The sequence below is a fragment of the Dreissena polymorpha genome, chromosome 14 (genome assembly GCF_020536995.1).
Source record: "Dreissena polymorpha isolate Duluth1 chromosome 14, UMN_Dpol_1.0, whole genome shotgun sequence".
Taxonomy (NCBI): domain Eukaryota; kingdom Metazoa; phylum Mollusca; class Bivalvia; order Myida; family Dreissenidae; genus Dreissena; species Dreissena polymorpha.
Window position 1 is genome coordinate 55,351,494 of NC_068368.1, and position 19,054 is coordinate 55,370,547.

Consider the following 19,054-nt stretch of genomic DNA (forward strand, 5'->3'; position numbering starts at 1 on the left):
GTGCAATTTAAAAATAACTTGCCACAAAGGACAAGATGGCGTGTCCCTTAGAATGCTGTCCAATTTTGCAAATAGGTCTATTACTCCTTTTATTTGAAGATGTCTCTCCCAGGTTTTTACCGATATTTATGTCCAATTACATGTTGAGAATATGGAATGCCTGTAGGTTCGTACTTATAAATTACGTAATTGGCTTATTAAAAAAATAAAGAGATGAAGCTTTGTGTTTTGCAACGATGTTAACCAAGTCTTCAGCATACAACTATCTATAGTTAGACCGCACAGGCTAACCTGGGATGACACTACTCATTTGTGATAACCCTTTGCATGCTGGGAAATTTGTCGTCTGCTAAAATGTTGTCTGCTGAATTTCTAAAATTAGCATTTTCTTCGATTTTTTTCAAAGAATATTATCAGAATAGCAAACAGTTTGGATCCTGATGAGACGCCACGTTTTGTGGCGTCTCATCTGGATCCAAACTGTTTGCAAAGGCCTTCAAAATTCGGTTCCCGCACTGAAAGGGTTAAGTCCTGTGGTCCAGTCCACATCCTGGCTCACATTTATTATAAGTCCCTAATTCACACATCATTGTGTCATGTATTTAGCATATTATGATCTCTGTGTTTAACCTAGCGCAGTTATATGACTGAAATATTGTTTTAACTGGCGAGAAATCCCACTTAACAATCAAACAAGCCTTTTGTTACAGCTCGAGGATCCTCTATCCTTGCTGGAGCCTTTCAAGAAATTTAATAGAAATGGGCAAGTACCTTTTATATTTTATGTACGTTATGTCAAAGTTACATGTATTGTGACGTCGTCAGCGAAAATCAGTCTTGTGTACGCTGACGTTTATGTCGGGAAATCGCGAGATAAAAATCTTGTACGAAAATGCGCTGGATATTTCGTCTTTTTCATACAATTTCTCGGCTCATAATTTATGACATGCTTTGAAAATTTCCACAATATAGCATGAAAATGTCCTTTAAACACTGGCACAATTGGTGGTTTGTAATCCGCTTATTTAATTCAAATTATTCCCCTTGAAAGACACTGTTTCGTTTGAGCAGTTCACAGGTAGCGCAACCTGTCTCGTAGTGTTCATTTTCAATGGCTATTAAACGCTGTAAATCAAAATGTCATCTTGTACTAATGGATGTCTTCAATCGAAGAAGGTTCGGATATGATATTTCCACATGCTTAAAGTAGGTAAGTGAAAGATATATGTGTATTTTGGCTTTGTGATTAATTTTCGCGACTCGCAAGCTTGACCCGGAAGTAAACTGTACGATAGCAACTGAATTGTTTACATGAAATGGTGGAATGATTTAAATTTGACTTTAAAATATCATGTCTCAATTTATTAACACCAACACTATTCCATGTGAAATTTCACAAGACCAGGATACTTCGTTTTTAAATTTAAATGATTTGGGCAAATGGCTTTACTTTCAGGGCAAGTAGATTTTCTAAGTACTTGCCCAGCAGGGCAAGTTGGTTTTTCGGTTAATGTTGAGCCCTGATCTGGTATTTGAATTAATTTAATATCATTGCTATCAACACTGAATCAGTCTAAATGTAATCAACTACCAATTGATAATTTACTTTTTATTGTTGTGTGTGTGTGTGCGTGTTTGTGTGCGTGTGTGGTCTGGAGGACATCATTCTCGTCTAATATCAATCTTTTATGATAAGACAATAACCATGCATTATCTAAATGTTTCAAACCACCTATTAATTAATTCGAAAAAAACAAACTATTTGGGTATCTCTAGTAAGTTATTACGGTTTATTTATTATCTTCTGTTTCACAGGAAAGCAGGTGTTTTACCTCGCAGACGAAGGCCAGTCACATGGTAAAGGTGCAAATGCTGTGTTCAGCCAGTTTCACCACTACCTCAACACATACGGTCTTGGCAAACAGCATGCTCACTTTCAGTGTGACAACTGTTGCGGCCAAAATAAAAACAACATAGTCATCTGGTACCTTCTGTGGAGAGTTCTTGTAGGTAATAACAAGCCCTTAGTTATTGTGTTTCTGATTGCTTTTTTTAATGTTGAAAAATTAATTTAGCTAAACCTGTTGTAAAAAATATTTGTTTGCAGTAATGCAATTGCAATTTGGTAAAGCATGTTGATATGTAGTAAATATGTTAAAAAAATTACTCTGGTATCAATCCCAAATGGAAAATTCTCTTAAAATAATATATTGAAATGAGTCAACATTTTTAAGTCAGTCAATTACTACAAAATACATATTCTAAATTGTAGCCTGACCTTTTTTAATAATTATTTTTTAACATTTCAGGTTTACACAAAATCATCACACTAAGCTTTATGTTGATAAGACATACAAAGTTTACACCAGATTGGCACTTTGGCATCTGGAAGTCAAAGTGGAGGTAAATTCCTTATCACAGTATGGTGTATGTGACCTGCATGATCCTTCTTGATAAACCTTGTTTGCATTTCCATAGGTTTATCCAGTTGTATAGTTCTGCCATGTAATAAAATATAAAAATAATAAAACATAAATCAATTAAAAATAGTGTGTAGGTACATTGTACTTTATGTCTTGTAACAGGAAAATAAATATTCATTTTAATAGTTTCAGCTGTTTTATTGGTATGAAATTCTTGATATGGCAAACAAAATCCCATGCAAAATCATCCTTCAAACTTTGTAGTTTTCTATTACAACAACAACAAAATAATAATTTGATAATAGGAAAACTGTATTTTGCAATTGTTTCTTAATTAAATGGTAATTTTGATACAGAAACTTCAATGCAGAAATGTTGTCTGATGTCGCTGCGTCTGTGGGGTTATCGTCAAGTACGGGCCACAACATCCCCCAGCTTGTAGGGGACTCTTCCAATCCTGTTGTTATCTAAGACAGGAAGGATTACCTTACGACATTGTTTCACCACATAAAGAATGTCACCAAATTTCATCAATTTCCATGTGTCAGCGGAGCATCCCGGTGTTGTGGAATGCAGGAAATTTAGTGACTCACCAGTAGTCAGAATCACTCTCAGGAAGGTCTCAAAAGTGAATGGTAATGTGAGCTGTGACAACCTGCCATAAAAAATGTTTGCGAAAGGGCTTGATCTGGACCATCAGTGGTATTTATTTGAAAACATTCGTGAATTCTGTCACATAGATGAACCAAAAACTTGACATGTCCGAAACGCACTACTGGTGAGCAACAAAAAACAGACTGTGCCCCCCAAAAAAGAAGATGCATTAAGATGCGCATCTGATCTTCTCTGATGGTGCCACAACAATTTCATACATCATGTATCAGTATTTATTTTTGCCAAGGTATTGGGTGATAAATTTTCCACCAAACAATGCAAAAAATCCTCTATTCCTAGGAAAGCTAAAACATGTATACGTTTGCTAAATGAGTCAATTGATACAGGTTTTGAAATGTTCAATGCATCTACATGTACATTGTACATCGCTGCAATCACGCATGATTATTATGCGACGGGTGGTGAAAGAATAAGAATAAAGAATGAGGGACATTAAAGTAAGAAGAGCTTGATAGTTAAAAGACAGAAGGAAAGTAAAGCAGAACACCAGCTACGTTTCGCCCTTCTCCCTCATGCCTCTCATGCAAACGTTTGTTGATCTAATTGCACAAGCTTGTTTTCAAGTTTTTTATATCTCATATTTACAAAACAAAAATCATTTTTTCCATGTAACCATGCAATTGTTTTCACCTTATGGACACAGACTGCCTTTCCGAAAATCTGGGAAAAAATCAGTGTGAATATTGTATTTATTTATGTTTTACAATGAAAATCCTATATTTTTATTTGTTTGCTACATTGTTTCCATAGTAACAAAAACAAACAATTTTTAGCTCATCTATTTTTTGAAAAAAAATTATGAGCTATTGTCATCACCTTGGCGTCGGCGTCGGCGTCGGCGTCGGCGTTGGCGTTGGCGTCGGCGTCCGGTTAAGTTTTGCGTTTAGGTCCACTTTTCTCAGAAAGTGTCAATGCTATTGCATTCAAACTTGGTACACTTACTTACTATCATGAGGGGACTGGGCAGGCAAAGTTAGATAACTCTGGCGTGCATTTTGACACAATTATGTGCCCTTTTTATACTTAAAAAATTGAAAATTTTGGTTAAGTTTTGCGTTTAGTTCCACTTTTCTCAGTGAGTATCAATGCTATTGCATTCAAACTTGGTACACTTACTTACTATCATGAGGGGACTGGGCAGGCAAAGTTAGATAACTCTGGCATGCATTTTGACAGAATTATGTGCCCTTTTTATACTTAGAAAATTGACAATTTTGGTTAAGTTTTGTGTTTAGGTCCATTTTATTCCTTAAGCATCAAAGCTATTGCTTTCATTCTTGCAACACTTACTAACTATCATAAGGGGACTGTGCAGGCAAAGTAATGTAACTCTGACTGGCATTTTGACAGAATTATGTGCCCTTTTTATACTTAGAAAATTGAAAATTTGATTAAGTTTTGTGTTTAGGTCCACTTTATTCCTACAGTATCAAAGCTATTGCTTTCATACTTGCAAGATTTATGAACTATCATAAGGGGACGGTGCAGGCAAAGTTATGTAGCTCTGACTGGCATTTGGACGGAATTATGGGCCCTTTATACTTAGAAAATTTAAAATTTGGTTAAGATTTATGTTTTGGTCCACTTTACCCCTAAAGTATCATAGATATTGCTTTCATACTTGGAACACTCACAAACTATCATAAGGGTACAGTAAAAGGACAAGTTGCATAACTCTGGTTGTCATTGTTATGGAATTATGGCCCTTTTTTGACTTAGTAACTTTTAATATATGGTTAAATTTTGTGTTTCGATCCACTCGAAGTATCAAGGCTATTGCTTTCAAACTTCAAATACTTACATGCTATCATGAGGTTACTGTACCTGGCAACTTGAATTTTACTTTGACCTTTGAATGACCTTGACTCTCAAGGTCAAATTATTAAATTTTGCTAAAATTGCCATAACTTCTTTATTTATGATTAGATTTGATTGATACTTTGATGAAACTACTCTTACCTGACATACCACAATAGACTTCACCCAAACCATCCCCCGTGCCCTCCCCCCCTCCCCCTCCCCCCCCCTATTTTTTTATTTTTTTTTTTTTTTTAAGATCATCTCACAAATGACCACCACACCCTCACACTATACCCCCCCCCACTCCCCCCACCCCCCCCCCCCGCCAATTTTTTTTTTTGATTTTTTTTTTTTTTTTTTTTTTTTTTTTTTAAGATCATCTCACAAATTATCACCACACCCTCACACTATACCCCCCCCCCCATTTTTTTTTTAAAACGGTTATGTTTGAAATACCGTCCAACCATCGCACCCAAAACCCCCCCCCCCCCCGATTTTTTTTTTTTTTTTTTTTTTCGCTTTTTTGGAAGATAATGTAATAAATGTCCACAACCCCACACTATACACCCTTCTTCACTCCACTCCTCCCTCCTTTGTGATTGAAAATGAGAGTCCCTTCACCTTTAAAAAGAAAATAGATGAGCGGTCTGCACCCGCAAGGCGGTGCTCTTGTTATGTTTAAGTTATTGTTTAATTTGTCTATTTTTCTCTATCAGAAATAATGATAAATAATGATTATTTCATTTACTGAAACATTTAGTATCCAAGTGTACTTTCAACCAACACTTTTCAATGCTGTGTTTTTCCATTCTGTTGTGTTTGAGGTTACATTATACTTAAATACACATGTAACTGAATAAAAAAGGTAATTGTTCATGGAACATACACATTATTGATTGTTATTGTTTAACTAGTTACAAAACAGGGAAATTAATGTTGTGTTTGCCTTTAAACAAACACTTGATTGAAAATACAATTCATAGATTTGTAAAAGGCGTGATTGTGTGCTCTGGTGATTATTAACATGTAGATCGGTTACCATAGCAACACAAATGGTACATTTTAAATGTCCATAATGCTGTTGTCATTTTATTGCACTATAATTATGTATTTGACTAAAGGAAAGATTATTGTTTTAATAAAACAATGTGCTTGTTGTTTGAATGTTTTCGTTGTTTTTTGGATTAAATGATAACTTTTAGTGACGGTAAAATGTAGGGTTGGTCACTTTGGAAGGTCATAAAATTAGTTTTTAATGTGATAAATAAAAAATCTATATCATTTTTGTGAACTACAATGTTCAGAGAATCCAAAATTGCCAAAATGTCAAAATGTGATTTTTTGAACACAAGACTGATTTTCCCAGCTTTGGTCACTATTGTTAATCTGAATGCCCAACTATGCACTCTCTGGAATTGTTGTAATTTTGAAATATTAATATTTTGAACAGAAGTTTTATTTGAAGCAATGTAGAAGTTTAAAGAACCATATAAAGTTATTGCATTGATAACAAATAACAGATTATTAGTAGATTTTTGGAAAAGTTGATAGATTAATTGTCAAATTCACTGTCTTGCATAATTGCTTGACTTGTCAAGTTTAGACGATAATTGACCAATAATAGTCTTTCATTGTATGTTGGTTTCTTCTTAAAGTGATATTATGGGCATTTGTCACTGTTGAATTGAGCTGAAAAGAATTAACAGGTCAAAAGAGTTAGTTAAAATGTGGTTACTGATCAATTATCTGCAACTCATCTTGCAACCAGTTGTTTATAAAAATATATTTTATATTCAATATTTTACGTGACTCACCTAGTTTTGTAAGCCGAAATGATCCGTAAAACAAAATTGTGTATTTGTGTCGTATAAACGAATCTGCACTAAAACTTAATTTAGGTTCACATTGTACATGCGTGATCAGTTGTCAAACGAAAGTACGGTTGATATTCAAATGCATTATTTTTCTCTTTCCGGAATATTGTTTTAGTATGTTGATGCTGCATTAACAAATATAAGTGTATATGAAGTGAAAACACCAAAAATAAACAACGGTTGTGATAGACATCTATAAACTGTTAGATGCCCATAATATCACTTTAAAATGTTTTGAAATAAGCACTGCAGCACACTAACCAGGTTACAAATTGCGCATCTTTTATGTTTTTTATGCTCATGTTGACTTGTTTCCCTTTCAGGGTGAATCTGACTATCGAGTGCTGTCAGGCTACAGATTTAGACAAAGACACAAAAGATTTTGTATTTGATCTCTGTAAAACAAATATGCAGGCATTGTAAGTAACAATATTTTTGTCTCTAAAGTGACAGTTTTAATAAGCTCTCTGTAAGTAAGGTTCAATAGTTGACTCAGTTACGAAGATGTCACAACTACTCATTTTGAATGAACACAAATCAATGTGACTGGTTTACAAACCTTAAAAAAAATGATGTGGTTTCATTAAAGTGTTCTCCTGTTTACCTGAATAGTTTTTAATTTCTGTAATTTTTCAGCTACTCATATAAATACAAAGCATATAATAACTAAAATAAGTACAAATGGTTAAAAAAAACAATTGTCAGTATTTTCTGTGATGTTTCAAATCATTTCCATATAAGAGAAAAATGCAGATGTTGCTAAGTTAGCTATATGGAAAAGTTGTGTTGATAAATTAGCCCAGTTAAATTTTGCCATCCCTGCATAACAATCTTTCATAATATAAGCAAAATAGTTGTTTATGAGGAGTAATGTCTAACTTGTGATGTTTAGTTTGTTATTTGTTTTAAAGAAAACAGCAGTGGGAGGGAAAATTGACTCAATTTGTTGAATAAACATATTAATTATCAAGGGGATCTATCAATATTTCTCCTTGATTTAAGAATACACATAAGAATTGCTTAGGCTTGATTTCATTCGGGAAATGTCATCCTTGATTAGCCTGTGCAGTCTGCACAGGCTTATATAGGAACAAAACATTGCGCACATGCAATAAGCTCAGTTTTCTAGGTACGAGGCCAGCAGCTGGGGCTGGAAGGATCGTGACAAGCGTGAGGAAATGTACGAGGATCGCGCCTGGTACCTCATAGCGCGCAATGAAGAGAGGCTGCCCGTGGCCTTCGTGCACTTCCGCTTCGACATTGAGCTGGACGAGGAAGTCCTATACTGGTATATTTGATAATTTTCTGGATAAACTGGGCTAAATGTATGCATGTAAAGTGAAATCCCTGATTCGCCTGTGTCAGGGATGACAATTTCGGCTTTAATGAAACTTTCATAAGAGGTCTCATCTTAATAGTTAAACCAGTCTAGGTGGAAAGTGTTGTCCATGATTAGCCTGCGTAGATTGCTTATCTGGGACGACACCTTACACACATGCCTCAAGTTTTCTCAGAACAAGGCTCATTCAGTACACACTTCTTGAAAGCAGAAAAAAAAGGAGCAGACATATGTTGCGAAAACCTTTCAAAATTTGTAAGACTGGAATGGACTTTGCCTGATTTATTAATCTAATGTACAAATACGTGTTAAAAATAGCGCATTTGTATTTTATCTAGCAGAAAACTTATTTTTTTCGGTGTTTTGAATGTCAATTAAAATGATAAAAAATACTTCAAAATTCAAAGGTTCTGTGGAATAATATATGTTTAGTTTCTGTAATAAATACCAAACTACGATCACCGATCAGACTATTGAAACACTATCAAAACCCTAACCTGATTCATATGTTTCCCTCACACACATATGCATATAACTTACCAGGATATATTACATAAGTTTTGTCCTTTTCTTGTTCTTGTATACATTTTCATGAACTATTTTACACATATTTATAAATTATTTGATTGATTGTACTTGTTCTTATAGGTTCTTAGTGGTAAATCAATAATTTACCTTTGTTGTCAAACATTTTGCGGAAAACAGATTTAATGCTAAGTTCCAGTATTAAATAAGTTTTTTTTGTTCTCAAGTGGTGAACAAAAGGAATATGATCATTTTTTCGACTTTTTTCACAAATAATATGGTCATTTATTATTCATTTGATTTATTTATCAAGCCAAAATATTGTATTGACTTTAACTTTTAGTTATTTATAATTTTATTTGTAGTCTGTGATGGGGAGAACCAGGTTTTACCTTGAGTCGTTTTTTGGCTCCACTGGCCAGAGGCCAGCGGGGCTTACGTCATGGTCCTGTGTCTGTCGTGCGTGCGTCCGTGCGTGCGTGCGTTAACTTTTCCTTAAATCATCTTCTCCTTATCTACTGGTCCAATTCTGATGAAATTTCACAGGAATGTTCCTGGGGTGAACCTTTTTCAAATTTGTTTAAATTATGCCCCTGGGGTCAAATTTGACCCTGCCCCGGGGGTCACAAAAATGAAAATTTGCTTATATAAGGCCTATTTGTGAAAACTTTCAAAATCTTCTCGTCAATAATCATTGGGCCTAGAGCTATCGAATTTGGTTTGTAGAGACATCTAATAGTCCTCTACAAAATTTTTTCAAATTATGCCTGGGGTCAAATTTGACCCTGCCCCGGGGGTCACAAAATTGAACATATGCTTATATAAGGCCTATTTTGTGAAAACTTTCAAAATCTTCTCGTCAGTAACCATTGGGCCTAAGGCTATCAAATTTGGTATGTAGAGACATCTAATAGTCCTCTACCATATTTCTTCAAATTATGCTCCCGAGGTCAAATTTGATCCTGCCCAGGGGGTCGCAAAATTGAACATATGCTTATATAAGGCCTATTTTGTGAAAACTTTCAAAATTTTCTCGTCCCTAACCATTGGGCCTAGGTCTATCAAATTTGGTATGTAGAGACATCTAATAGTCCTCTACCAAATTTCTTCAAATTATGCCCCTGGGGTCAAATTTGACCCTGCCCCTGGGGTCACAAAATTGAACATATGCTTATATATGGCCTATTTTGTGAAAACTTTCAAAATCTTCTCGTCCATAACTATTCGGCCTAGGGCTATCAAATTTGGTATGTAGAGACATCTAACAGTCCTCTACCAAATTTCTTCAAATTATGCCCCTGGGGTCAAATTTGACCCTGCCCCGGGGGTCACAAAATTGAACATATGCTTATATAAAGCCTATTTTGTGAAAACTTTCAAAATCTTCTCATCCATAACCATTGGGCCTAAGGCTATCAAATCTGGTATGTAAAGACATCTAATAGTCCTCTACCAAATTTCTTCAAATTATGCTCCCGAGGTCAAATTTGACCCTGCCCAGGGGGTCGCAAAATTGAACATATGCTTATATAAGGCCTATTTTGTGAAAACTTTCAAAATCTTCTCGTCCATAACCATTGTGCCTAGGGCTATTAAATGGTATGTGGAGACATCTTATAGTCCTCTACCAAATTTCTTCAAATTATGCCCCTGGGGTCAAATTTGACCCTGCCCCGGGGGTCACAAAATTGAACATATGCTTATATAAGGCCTATTTTGTGAAAACTTTCAAAATCTACTCGTCCATAACCATTGGGCCTAGGGCTAATAAATTTAGTATAAAGAGACATCTTACAGTCCCTTACCAAATTTCTTCAAATTATGCCCTTTGGGTCAAATTTGACCCTGCCCAAGGGTCACAAAATTGAAAATATGCTTATATAGGGTCTATTTTGCGAAAACTTTTCAAATCTTTCTGTCCATAACCATTGGGCCTAGGGCTGCCAAATTTGGTATGTAGTGACATCTTATAGTCCTCTACCAATTTTTTTCAAATTATGCCCTTGGGGTCAAGTTTGACCCTGCCCCGAGGGTCACAAAATTGAACATATGCTTTTATAAGGCCTATTTTGTGAAAAGTTTTAAAATATTCTTGTCCATAACTGTATGGCATAGAGCTACCAAATTTGGTATGTAGTGACATATAATAGTTCTCTTCTTAGTTTGTTCAAATTATGCCCCTGGGGTCAAATTTGAAACTGCCATGGGGGTCACAAATTTGAATATATGCTTATGAAGGTCTTATTTTTTGAAAACTTTCAAAATCTTCTTGTCCATAAACATTGGGGGTAGGGCTTCCAAATTTAGTATGTAGTGACATCTTATAGTCCTCTACCAAGTTTGTTCAAATTATGCCCATGGGGTCAAGTTTGACCCTGCCCTGGGGGTCACAAAATTGAACATATGCTTATATAAGGCCTATTGTGGGAAAACTTTCAAAAATCTTCTTGTCCATAACTGTATGGCATAGGGCTACCAAATTTGGTATGTAGCATACATGCCATACGTCCCGGATTGTCCGGGACAGTCCCGGAAATGAAGAACTTGTCCCGCTGTCCCGGAAATCCGTCAAATGTCCCGGAATTTACAAAATCCATATACACGTGTACCTTATCTTAGGCTTAACTGCACCTCGAATCTGTGTAATATCTGCAGCGTCTCCATGACAAAGCCTACCCGAATAGGCAGACTACGCTACGTGTCAAAATCGATCAATTAACAGGGGTCCTGTTATCATATCGATTGTCTCACATTCGCGGTCAAACCGAAAAGGCGGCATTGTTTAATGTGGTTGTTAATTGACTTTAATCTACTACGTCATTATTTCCCGCTGCGTAAGGGCAAAGGATAGTTGTTCACACATCTGAAGTCCAACATCGCTGATTAAAAAATTAAAAGCAGTTTATGTTCGCACGTTAAACCGACAAAGAAGTTGAGTAAAAAAGTAAGCACATAAAAACGTCATCCTGTCCGGGTTTTAAGTTGACGATCTACCGGTACTGTTTTGTTGTATTTGTTTTAATGTGATTGGTTGTATGCATTGTGAATTGATTTGAGTTGACGATCTAACTGTACTGTATTGTTGTATTTTTTTATATATAAATGTTATAAATGAATAAAGGCGTATCAACAGCTACGCGTTACACACCGGTCTTAATAACAATAACGCAGTGACGTCACCATCTATGTTCAGAACGCTTACACTGAAAACACGTGGCTTGTATTTAGTAACGGAAGTAGTAATGTTTAATTTGACGTTAATAGATCAAGTGTATTTCGGATACGCTTTCGAACTTTTGCAATTAACGATGCGAAACAAAAAAAAACGTACCAAAAAATGCATATGTCTATAAATATCGCTACATTTTATACATGTCCCGGAAAATCGGCAAAAGTCCCGGACAATTTAACTCAATGTCCCGGAATTGGTCTGAAAAATTATGGCATGTATGTATGTAGTGACATGTAATAGTTCTCTTCTTAGTTTGTTCAAATTATGCCCCTGGGGTCAAATTTGAAACTGCCCGGGGGGGGGGGGGGTCACAAAATTGAATATATATTATAAAGGGCTTATTTTGTGAAAACTTTGAAAACTTCTTTTCCATAACCATTGGGTCTAGGGCTACCAAATTTGGTATGTAGTGACATCTTATAGTTTTCTACCAAGTTTGTTCAAATTATGCCCCCTGGGGTCAAATTTGACCCTGCTCCGAGGGTCACAAAATTGAACATATGCTAATATAAGGCCTTTTTTGTGAAAACTTTAAAAACCATCTTGTCCATAAACATTGGGCCTAGAGCTACCAAATTTGGTATGTAGTGAAATCTTATAGTTCTCTACCAAGTTTGTTCAAATTATGCCCCTGGGGTCAAATTTGACCCTGCCCCAGGGGATCACAAAATTGAACATATGCTTATATAAGGCCTATTTTGTGAAAACTTCAAAAATCTTTCTGTCCATAAACATCCAGTCTGGGGCTATCAAATTTGGTATGTAGTGACATCTTATAGTCCTCTACCAAATTTGTTCAAATTTTATCCCTGGGGTCAATTTTGAACCTGCCTCAGAGGTCACAAAATTGAACATATGCTCATATATTGCCTATTTTGTGAAAACTTAAAAAAAATTCTTGTCCATAACCATTAGGCCTAGGGCTACACAATTTGGTATGTAGTGACATTGTATAGTCCTTTACTTAGTTTGTTCAAATTATGCCCCAGGAGTCAAATTTGCCCCTGCCCCGGGGGCCACAAAATCGATTATATGCTTATATAGTGCCTATTTTGTGAAAACTTAAAAATTCTCTTGTCCTTAACCATAAGGCATAGGGCTACCAAGTTTGTTCAAATTTGACCCTGCCCGGGGGGGGGGGGGGGGGGGGGGGTGGGTATGTAGTGACATCCAATAAATTTCTACCAAATTTGTTCAAATAATTCCTCTGGGGTCAACTTGCCCTGCCCTGAGGGGTCACAAAATTGTATAAACGCTTATAAAGCGCCTATTTTGTTAAATCTTTAAAAATCTTCTTGTTGAAAACCATTTAGACTATGGCTACCAAATTTGGTAACATCTTATAGTCCTCTACCAAGTTTGTTCAAATTATGCCCTTTGGGTCAAATTTGACCCTGACCTGCGGGTCACAAAATTGAACATTATATACGCTTATATCTTGCTTATTTTGTGAAAACTTTAAAAATATTCTTGTCCTTAAATCTAGGACCTAGGGCTACCATATTTTGTATGTACATGTAGTGAGATATAGTAGTCCTCTACAAAGTTTGCTCAAATTATGCCCCTGGGGTTAAATTTGACCAAGCTCAGGGGGTCACAAAAGTGTACATGTGCTTAAATAGGGCCTATATTTAAGTATTTGCACATGCAGAGAATATTTAAATAGCCTTTTTCAGCAATGGAGCATTTTTTCAGCAGTGGAGCGATACAGGGCCATCATGGCCCTCTTGTTTAACATAGCAACTCATTTGTGTTCTTTGCAGTTATGAAATACAGTTGACGCCCCCAGTACGAAGGAAGGGGTTAGGAAAGTTCCTTATGCAAATTTTAGAGCTTATGGCATACAAGTAAGTATTCTATTTAATTTGCTTTCTGTGCAAGTCTTAAGTTCCAATAGAATCTATGTAGCTCTACATTTGATTCACTGTTCATTTCCGAGTTTTCATAAAACTCGCTTACATGAAGTAAAGGCAGGGTATATTGGAGTCACCATGGATGTTTGTTAATTATCTGTCCGTCTGTCAGTATCAGTGATTGTTTTTTTGCTTTATATTCTACAGCCTGTTGCCTTTTTGATTGGGAAAAAAGTGCAATACACATTGAAATTGGGAAAAATAAAAATTAATATTATTATAAATAACATTATACCAATTGTTTCTAAGTGCATGTTTAACTGCATTCTAAAATTTATATTAGAAAATGCTAGGGAATTAAATTGCTGCATCATAAACTCAATAAACCAATTATTGAGTTTATTGGAAAAGTTTGGCATATTTTGGGGGAAATTTTGGTAAGATTTTTAGGAATAAATGATACTTCTTACCAATTGGAAACAGCCTTTTTTACTTTTTGCGATTGGGAAACAGCCTGTAAGAGGCTGTAATTTTGGGATTTTTTTCTACTGAGTATGTGTGTCTATATACACAGATTTGTTGGGAGCAGGTATCCATATTATTCAATGTACAGTATTTTTGCCCAAATCGACATTAAAAAATGTCTGCCCATGCATGCAAGTTTCTGAGATCAGGTTGTTGTTGATTGGAGGCTCTAGTCAATGATGACCAATCACTGCGCAAATTTGAAGTGTTGTATTGTCGAGGGCAGCGGCTGGTGTCTACTGATTCCACTGCAGCTCTCCAAAATTTCACTCTGTGAACTGTGACCTTCTGAGGCGAGAGCTTTTCATTTAATATTTCATATTTCCTACATGTTACATCAGTGTTCAGATCTCTCTGTCTGTAAACAAAACTGGTCTTAAGAAGTTCTATATTTCAACGTAAAATATTGAAACTTTGTTTGATTCATCCTCATGATCTGGAGTTGTGCATGTGCAATTTTTATTATATGTTAAAATTACAAAAGTTACTTTTGTTTTATAAAAGTCAGTATTTGGGGAATATGCATAGTACTGTAGTTTTTTGCGAGAAAGCAAGTATGGTTGCTTTTGTTGCAAAGCTAAATACTTTGGTACACAATTCACCTGTGATGGGGATACACTGTCTGTGCCAGCTCTTTGTTTGATATTGAGCCTTGTTCTGAGAAAACTGGGCTTAATGCATGTGCGTTAAGTGTTATCCCAGATGAGCCTGTGCAGTCTGCACAGGATAATCATGGACTACACTTTCCGCTTAAACTTGATTTTTGCTAAGGAGGGATCTTTGAAACTTAAAATACCATAAAAGCGGAAAGTGTTGTCCCAGATTAGCCTGTGCAGACTGCACAGGCTAATCTGGGACGACACTTTAGGCACATACATTAAGTCCAGTTTTCTCAGAACGTGGCTCTATTGTATTAGGCATTCACAAATGTCAAGTAATTTGGACAAGTAGAATTGAGTGTCAGCTAATCAGAACTATGTTGGTTCACTTTTCATGAAAAAAGGGGCTTAACAGTAGTTTTGTGACAGTATCTTGCCAGGAAAGGTATTATAAATTACTAGCTATGCATGCACCATTGTTAGACAAGGTTGTTGATTGGAGGCTCAAGTCAATGATGACCAATCACTGCGCAAATTTGAAGTGTTGTTCTGTAGAGGGCAGCGGCTGGTGTCTACTGAACCCACTGCAGCTCTCCAAAACTTCACTCTGTGAACCGTGACCGTCTGAGGCCTGAGCTTATTCTGTAATTCAGTTTCCATCAGATCAACATAGCATCAGTGTTAACATTTGTTGGAAGTCAACTTTAACTTATTGTCTGATGCAGTTTTGATTGCACACTAAATAAAAAACTTTGTTATCAACAGCAAATTATTTATCACAGGTGCAAAATACCCACTCTCCCACTCAAATTTGCAACTGAAATTTTGTTTTGGGTGGGTATGGAAACCAGATTATATCCTTGTCTGATTGGGGAACCCAATTTTTAGACCAGTTAGTACCTAATTTTGTATGAGGTGTTTTTTTGTAAATGACAAGATTAATCCTTGTGGACGTTAATAACGATAAATCAATTTGTTTGTACATGAGGTAATATTCATATGTACATTGTTTGTTATCCACAAAATATCAAAACAGGTTGATATTTGCTATTTATTAAGAAATAAAACAACTTGTTTATATAGGATTACAGTTAAAGTTAAAAAGTAAACTGAGGGTCACTACCAAGTTAGATAGGCGACCTGATATTTTTAGCAGGTAGCCATGTTTATGAGGTAGACATGCAGGGCGAGTGACTTTTAACGAAATTTTTCACTCCTGTTTATTTTGGCATGTAGATCTGTGTATATATACAAGCTTTCCTCAGCACATACATTATTTTTTATGCCCCCGGATCAAAAGATCGGGGGCATATTGTTTTTGGCCTGTCTATCTGTCATTCATTCATTGTGTGTTTCCCAAAACTTTAACCTTGGTTAAAGTTTTGCAATAATTTTTGCATTATTGAAGATAGCAACTTGATATTTGGCTTGCATGTGTATCTCATGGAGCTGCACATTTTGAGTGGTGAAAGGTCAAGGTCAATCTTCAAGGTCAAAGGTCAAATATATGGCTTCAAAGCGGCGCGATAGGGGGCATTGTGTTTCTGACAAACACATCTCTTGTTTTTTTACATATTCAACTTCAATATGACTTTGTGGTCTTTATATTAGGTGACCCACAGAAAACCTACATTATAACAGAAAACCTACATTATACTATCAAAGCAGAAAAGTTGAGAATGCTGTCTTATGACAGCTTTTAATGTTTCAAAAGTGAACACATACTACTGGTTTAAGGAAAACACAACTTTATGGGCAGCCTTCCATTATTCAGCAACAGTAATATTTTTATGCCCCTGATAGAGGGCATATAGTGATCGCACTGTACGTCCGTCTGTCTGTCTGTCCATCACACTTTGCGTTTAGGTTTCGAAAAATGCTCATAACTTCTATGTCCTTTCAGATGTAACATTCATATTTGGTATGCATGTGTATATGGACAAGGCCTTTCTATACACACACACATTTTGGCCCTTTTGACCTTGACCTTGAACTTAGGGTCCGCGTTTAGGTTTCGAAAAATGCGTTTAGGTTCGAAAAATGCTCATAATTTCTATCAAAGCGTTTATCGGGGGCATATGTCATCCTATGGAGACAGCTCTTGTTTAATGGGGGCATTTTCCTAGTCCTAAATGTTTGTTTTTTCTGTTGAACAGGACAGAGATGGTAAAAGTCATGCTTACAACATTCAAGCACAATGACGATGGCTTAAAATTCTTCCAGGAAGCCTTGAAGTAAGTTGGAACATTTTGAAAGTATTTAGGATTGTCAGTGTATAATGGCACATTATTATGACCTGTTGTTCATAAACTCTTTGAATGATAACATGTGTGATGAGGTAGCACCCTAGTAGTGCTTGCCATAGAAAATAAGAGACAGTAATCAATAATAGCTGGGTTTTAATATATTTGTGCAAAAACAATGTGGCATATTCATTCTGTCCCAGTATCTGGTTTATTCTATATGAACAATTTTATCCAATGGGCATTCTTCATATGTACCACGTGACTGTCCAATATTTTCCGTTATTGGATCCAAAAAGTCTGTATTTTTTCCATATTGGATAGTTGAGTTTAAGTGCACTAAGCAATTGTTTTTATAACGATAAAAGCCGTTACTGAGAAAAAGTATCCGAATGTACAATAATCAATTCTAAATAAAATTCAATAGCTAATCCACACATTTCTCATGAATATATTCAATAAGTTTCACATTTTATCGTGTTGCAAATAACGATTATACATGCATATTGCAGAATTAAAATCAAACAAAGAGCTTAAGAAAGCGATATAGAATAAAAAGCCCATTAGACATTTAAACTGAATAATACATGATGTATTTGGACTCGCACACAGTTTGAAGTCATACGGCTCGTCCAATATGACTTCAAACATTGTGCTTATCATAATATATCTCCATATTGTACAGTGAATGAATATTTAATTACTGAATTTGTGTAACTGCTATTGTGTGATGCTGTTACTGTAGCATCTGGCTCATATATGAATAATATTATCTTAAAGAGATGGGACTTCCATTCTTGAAATCAGTTGAAAAGTAAGAAAATATCACTGCATTGACAAATCTTAGAATTAAAATTTACAAAATATTAATTACAGACATTCTCTTAAAAGCATTTAATTGCTGATTTAATTAAATTAACCAATTAATCAAAAATTAAATTAACCAACCAATCTATCATAGTAACCAATAAATCTATGCAATTGTTAAGAATGAGCAGGTAGCAATAGTGGATATGGCTAAAAAACAAAAACAATTGGACTTACCCTGATACTAGTATGTCATTATGTACACTACATGTATAAGCAATGTGCGCATATTTTGCCATTATTTGACATTCTGTATCATGGAAATTTATACACAGATTAGGGAAATGTCAGGTCTCTATATTTCAGAATGTACTTGTCAATATGTAAATGTAATACAGGCAGCATTTGTTACACAAAACTTATGAGAAATATTAATTTTTAACAAATATTGGGGCGCTGTCAGACATAATGCCTGACAAGAAATGTTAAATGTTCACAGGTACTAAGTATGGCATGCATGTCTGACATATTTCTCCAAATGTCTGATAAGATTCCAACCTACTGCTAAAGGTGTCAGCAAGGCATGTCAGAGGTGTCCTGCTTCAGTCAGTGTTAAAATTTGTTGTAATTGTTTAGTTCCCATCTTCAGGTACCAGATAGACGAATCCTCGCCAGATGATGGCATGTATGAAGAGGAATGTCACTATTGGATACTCAGTAAGCCAATCAAACAGAAGGCAGCAGTCAAACCGACCAATCAGGGTGCAGCAAATGGTGTTGACAGCAAAACTACTTATACTCACACTCATACACATAGTGGATGCTGTTAAATGATGGCAGTCAGTGATGTGCTATGGAACTTAGAACATCATACAATTGGTTTTCATATGATTTATACAAAGTCTTTGTATTAAAAAACTGCAAATAGTGATACAGAACAGTTTAAATACAGTTGAGCTAACTACCGAAATTCAGTTATTAATTAGCTACATACAAATCATTGGCGGAATGTGCAGAAACTTCAATGGCCTAAGTGTTTATGTATTAATATTCCACTATTATGATTGGTAAATTATTGTTTGTATTGTAATCATGTTTTAAAGGATGAAAAATATCCCACTCACGTGTTATGTTGTAAATTATCTGTTAAAAGATGTGC

The 19,054-nt window shown here is 35.5% G+C and overlaps 1 protein-coding gene and 1 long non-coding RNA gene across 9 annotated transcripts in view; both read left to right on the forward strand.

The window, feature by feature from the left end:
- LOC127856950 (N-alpha-acetyltransferase 40-like) overlaps window positions 1-19,014 on the forward strand; it is a 34,983-nt gene extending 15,969 nt beyond the window's left edge. For 3 of the 8 annotated variants that reach the window (XR_008038253.1, XR_008038257.1, XR_008038259.1), the window contains one exon: window positions 711-752. Coding sequence is in view for 1 of the 8 variants with exons in the window: in XM_052393161.1 (XP_052249121.1) it covers window positions 711-763; window positions 7,096-7,191; window positions 7,902-8,060; window positions 13,632-13,715; window positions 17,002-17,079; window positions 18,545-18,725 (651 nt within the window). In the remaining 7 variants the exon portion in view is untranslated. Of the gene's footprint in view, window positions 1-710; window positions 764-7,095; window positions 7,192-7,901; window positions 8,061-13,631; window positions 13,716-17,001; window positions 17,080-18,544 lie in introns of those variants that run through there. The other 5 variants (XR_008038254.1, XR_008038256.1, XR_008038255.1 and 2 more) reach the window with 3 other exon arrangements.
- Window positions 783-5,114, forward strand: LOC127856956 (uncharacterized). Its single transcript, XR_008038263.1, has 3 exons — window positions 783-2,010; window positions 2,310-2,403; window positions 2,780-5,114. It is a non-coding gene; the product is annotated as an uncharacterized LOC127856956 (long non-coding RNA).
- Window positions 19,015-19,054: the final 40 nt, after the last annotated feature.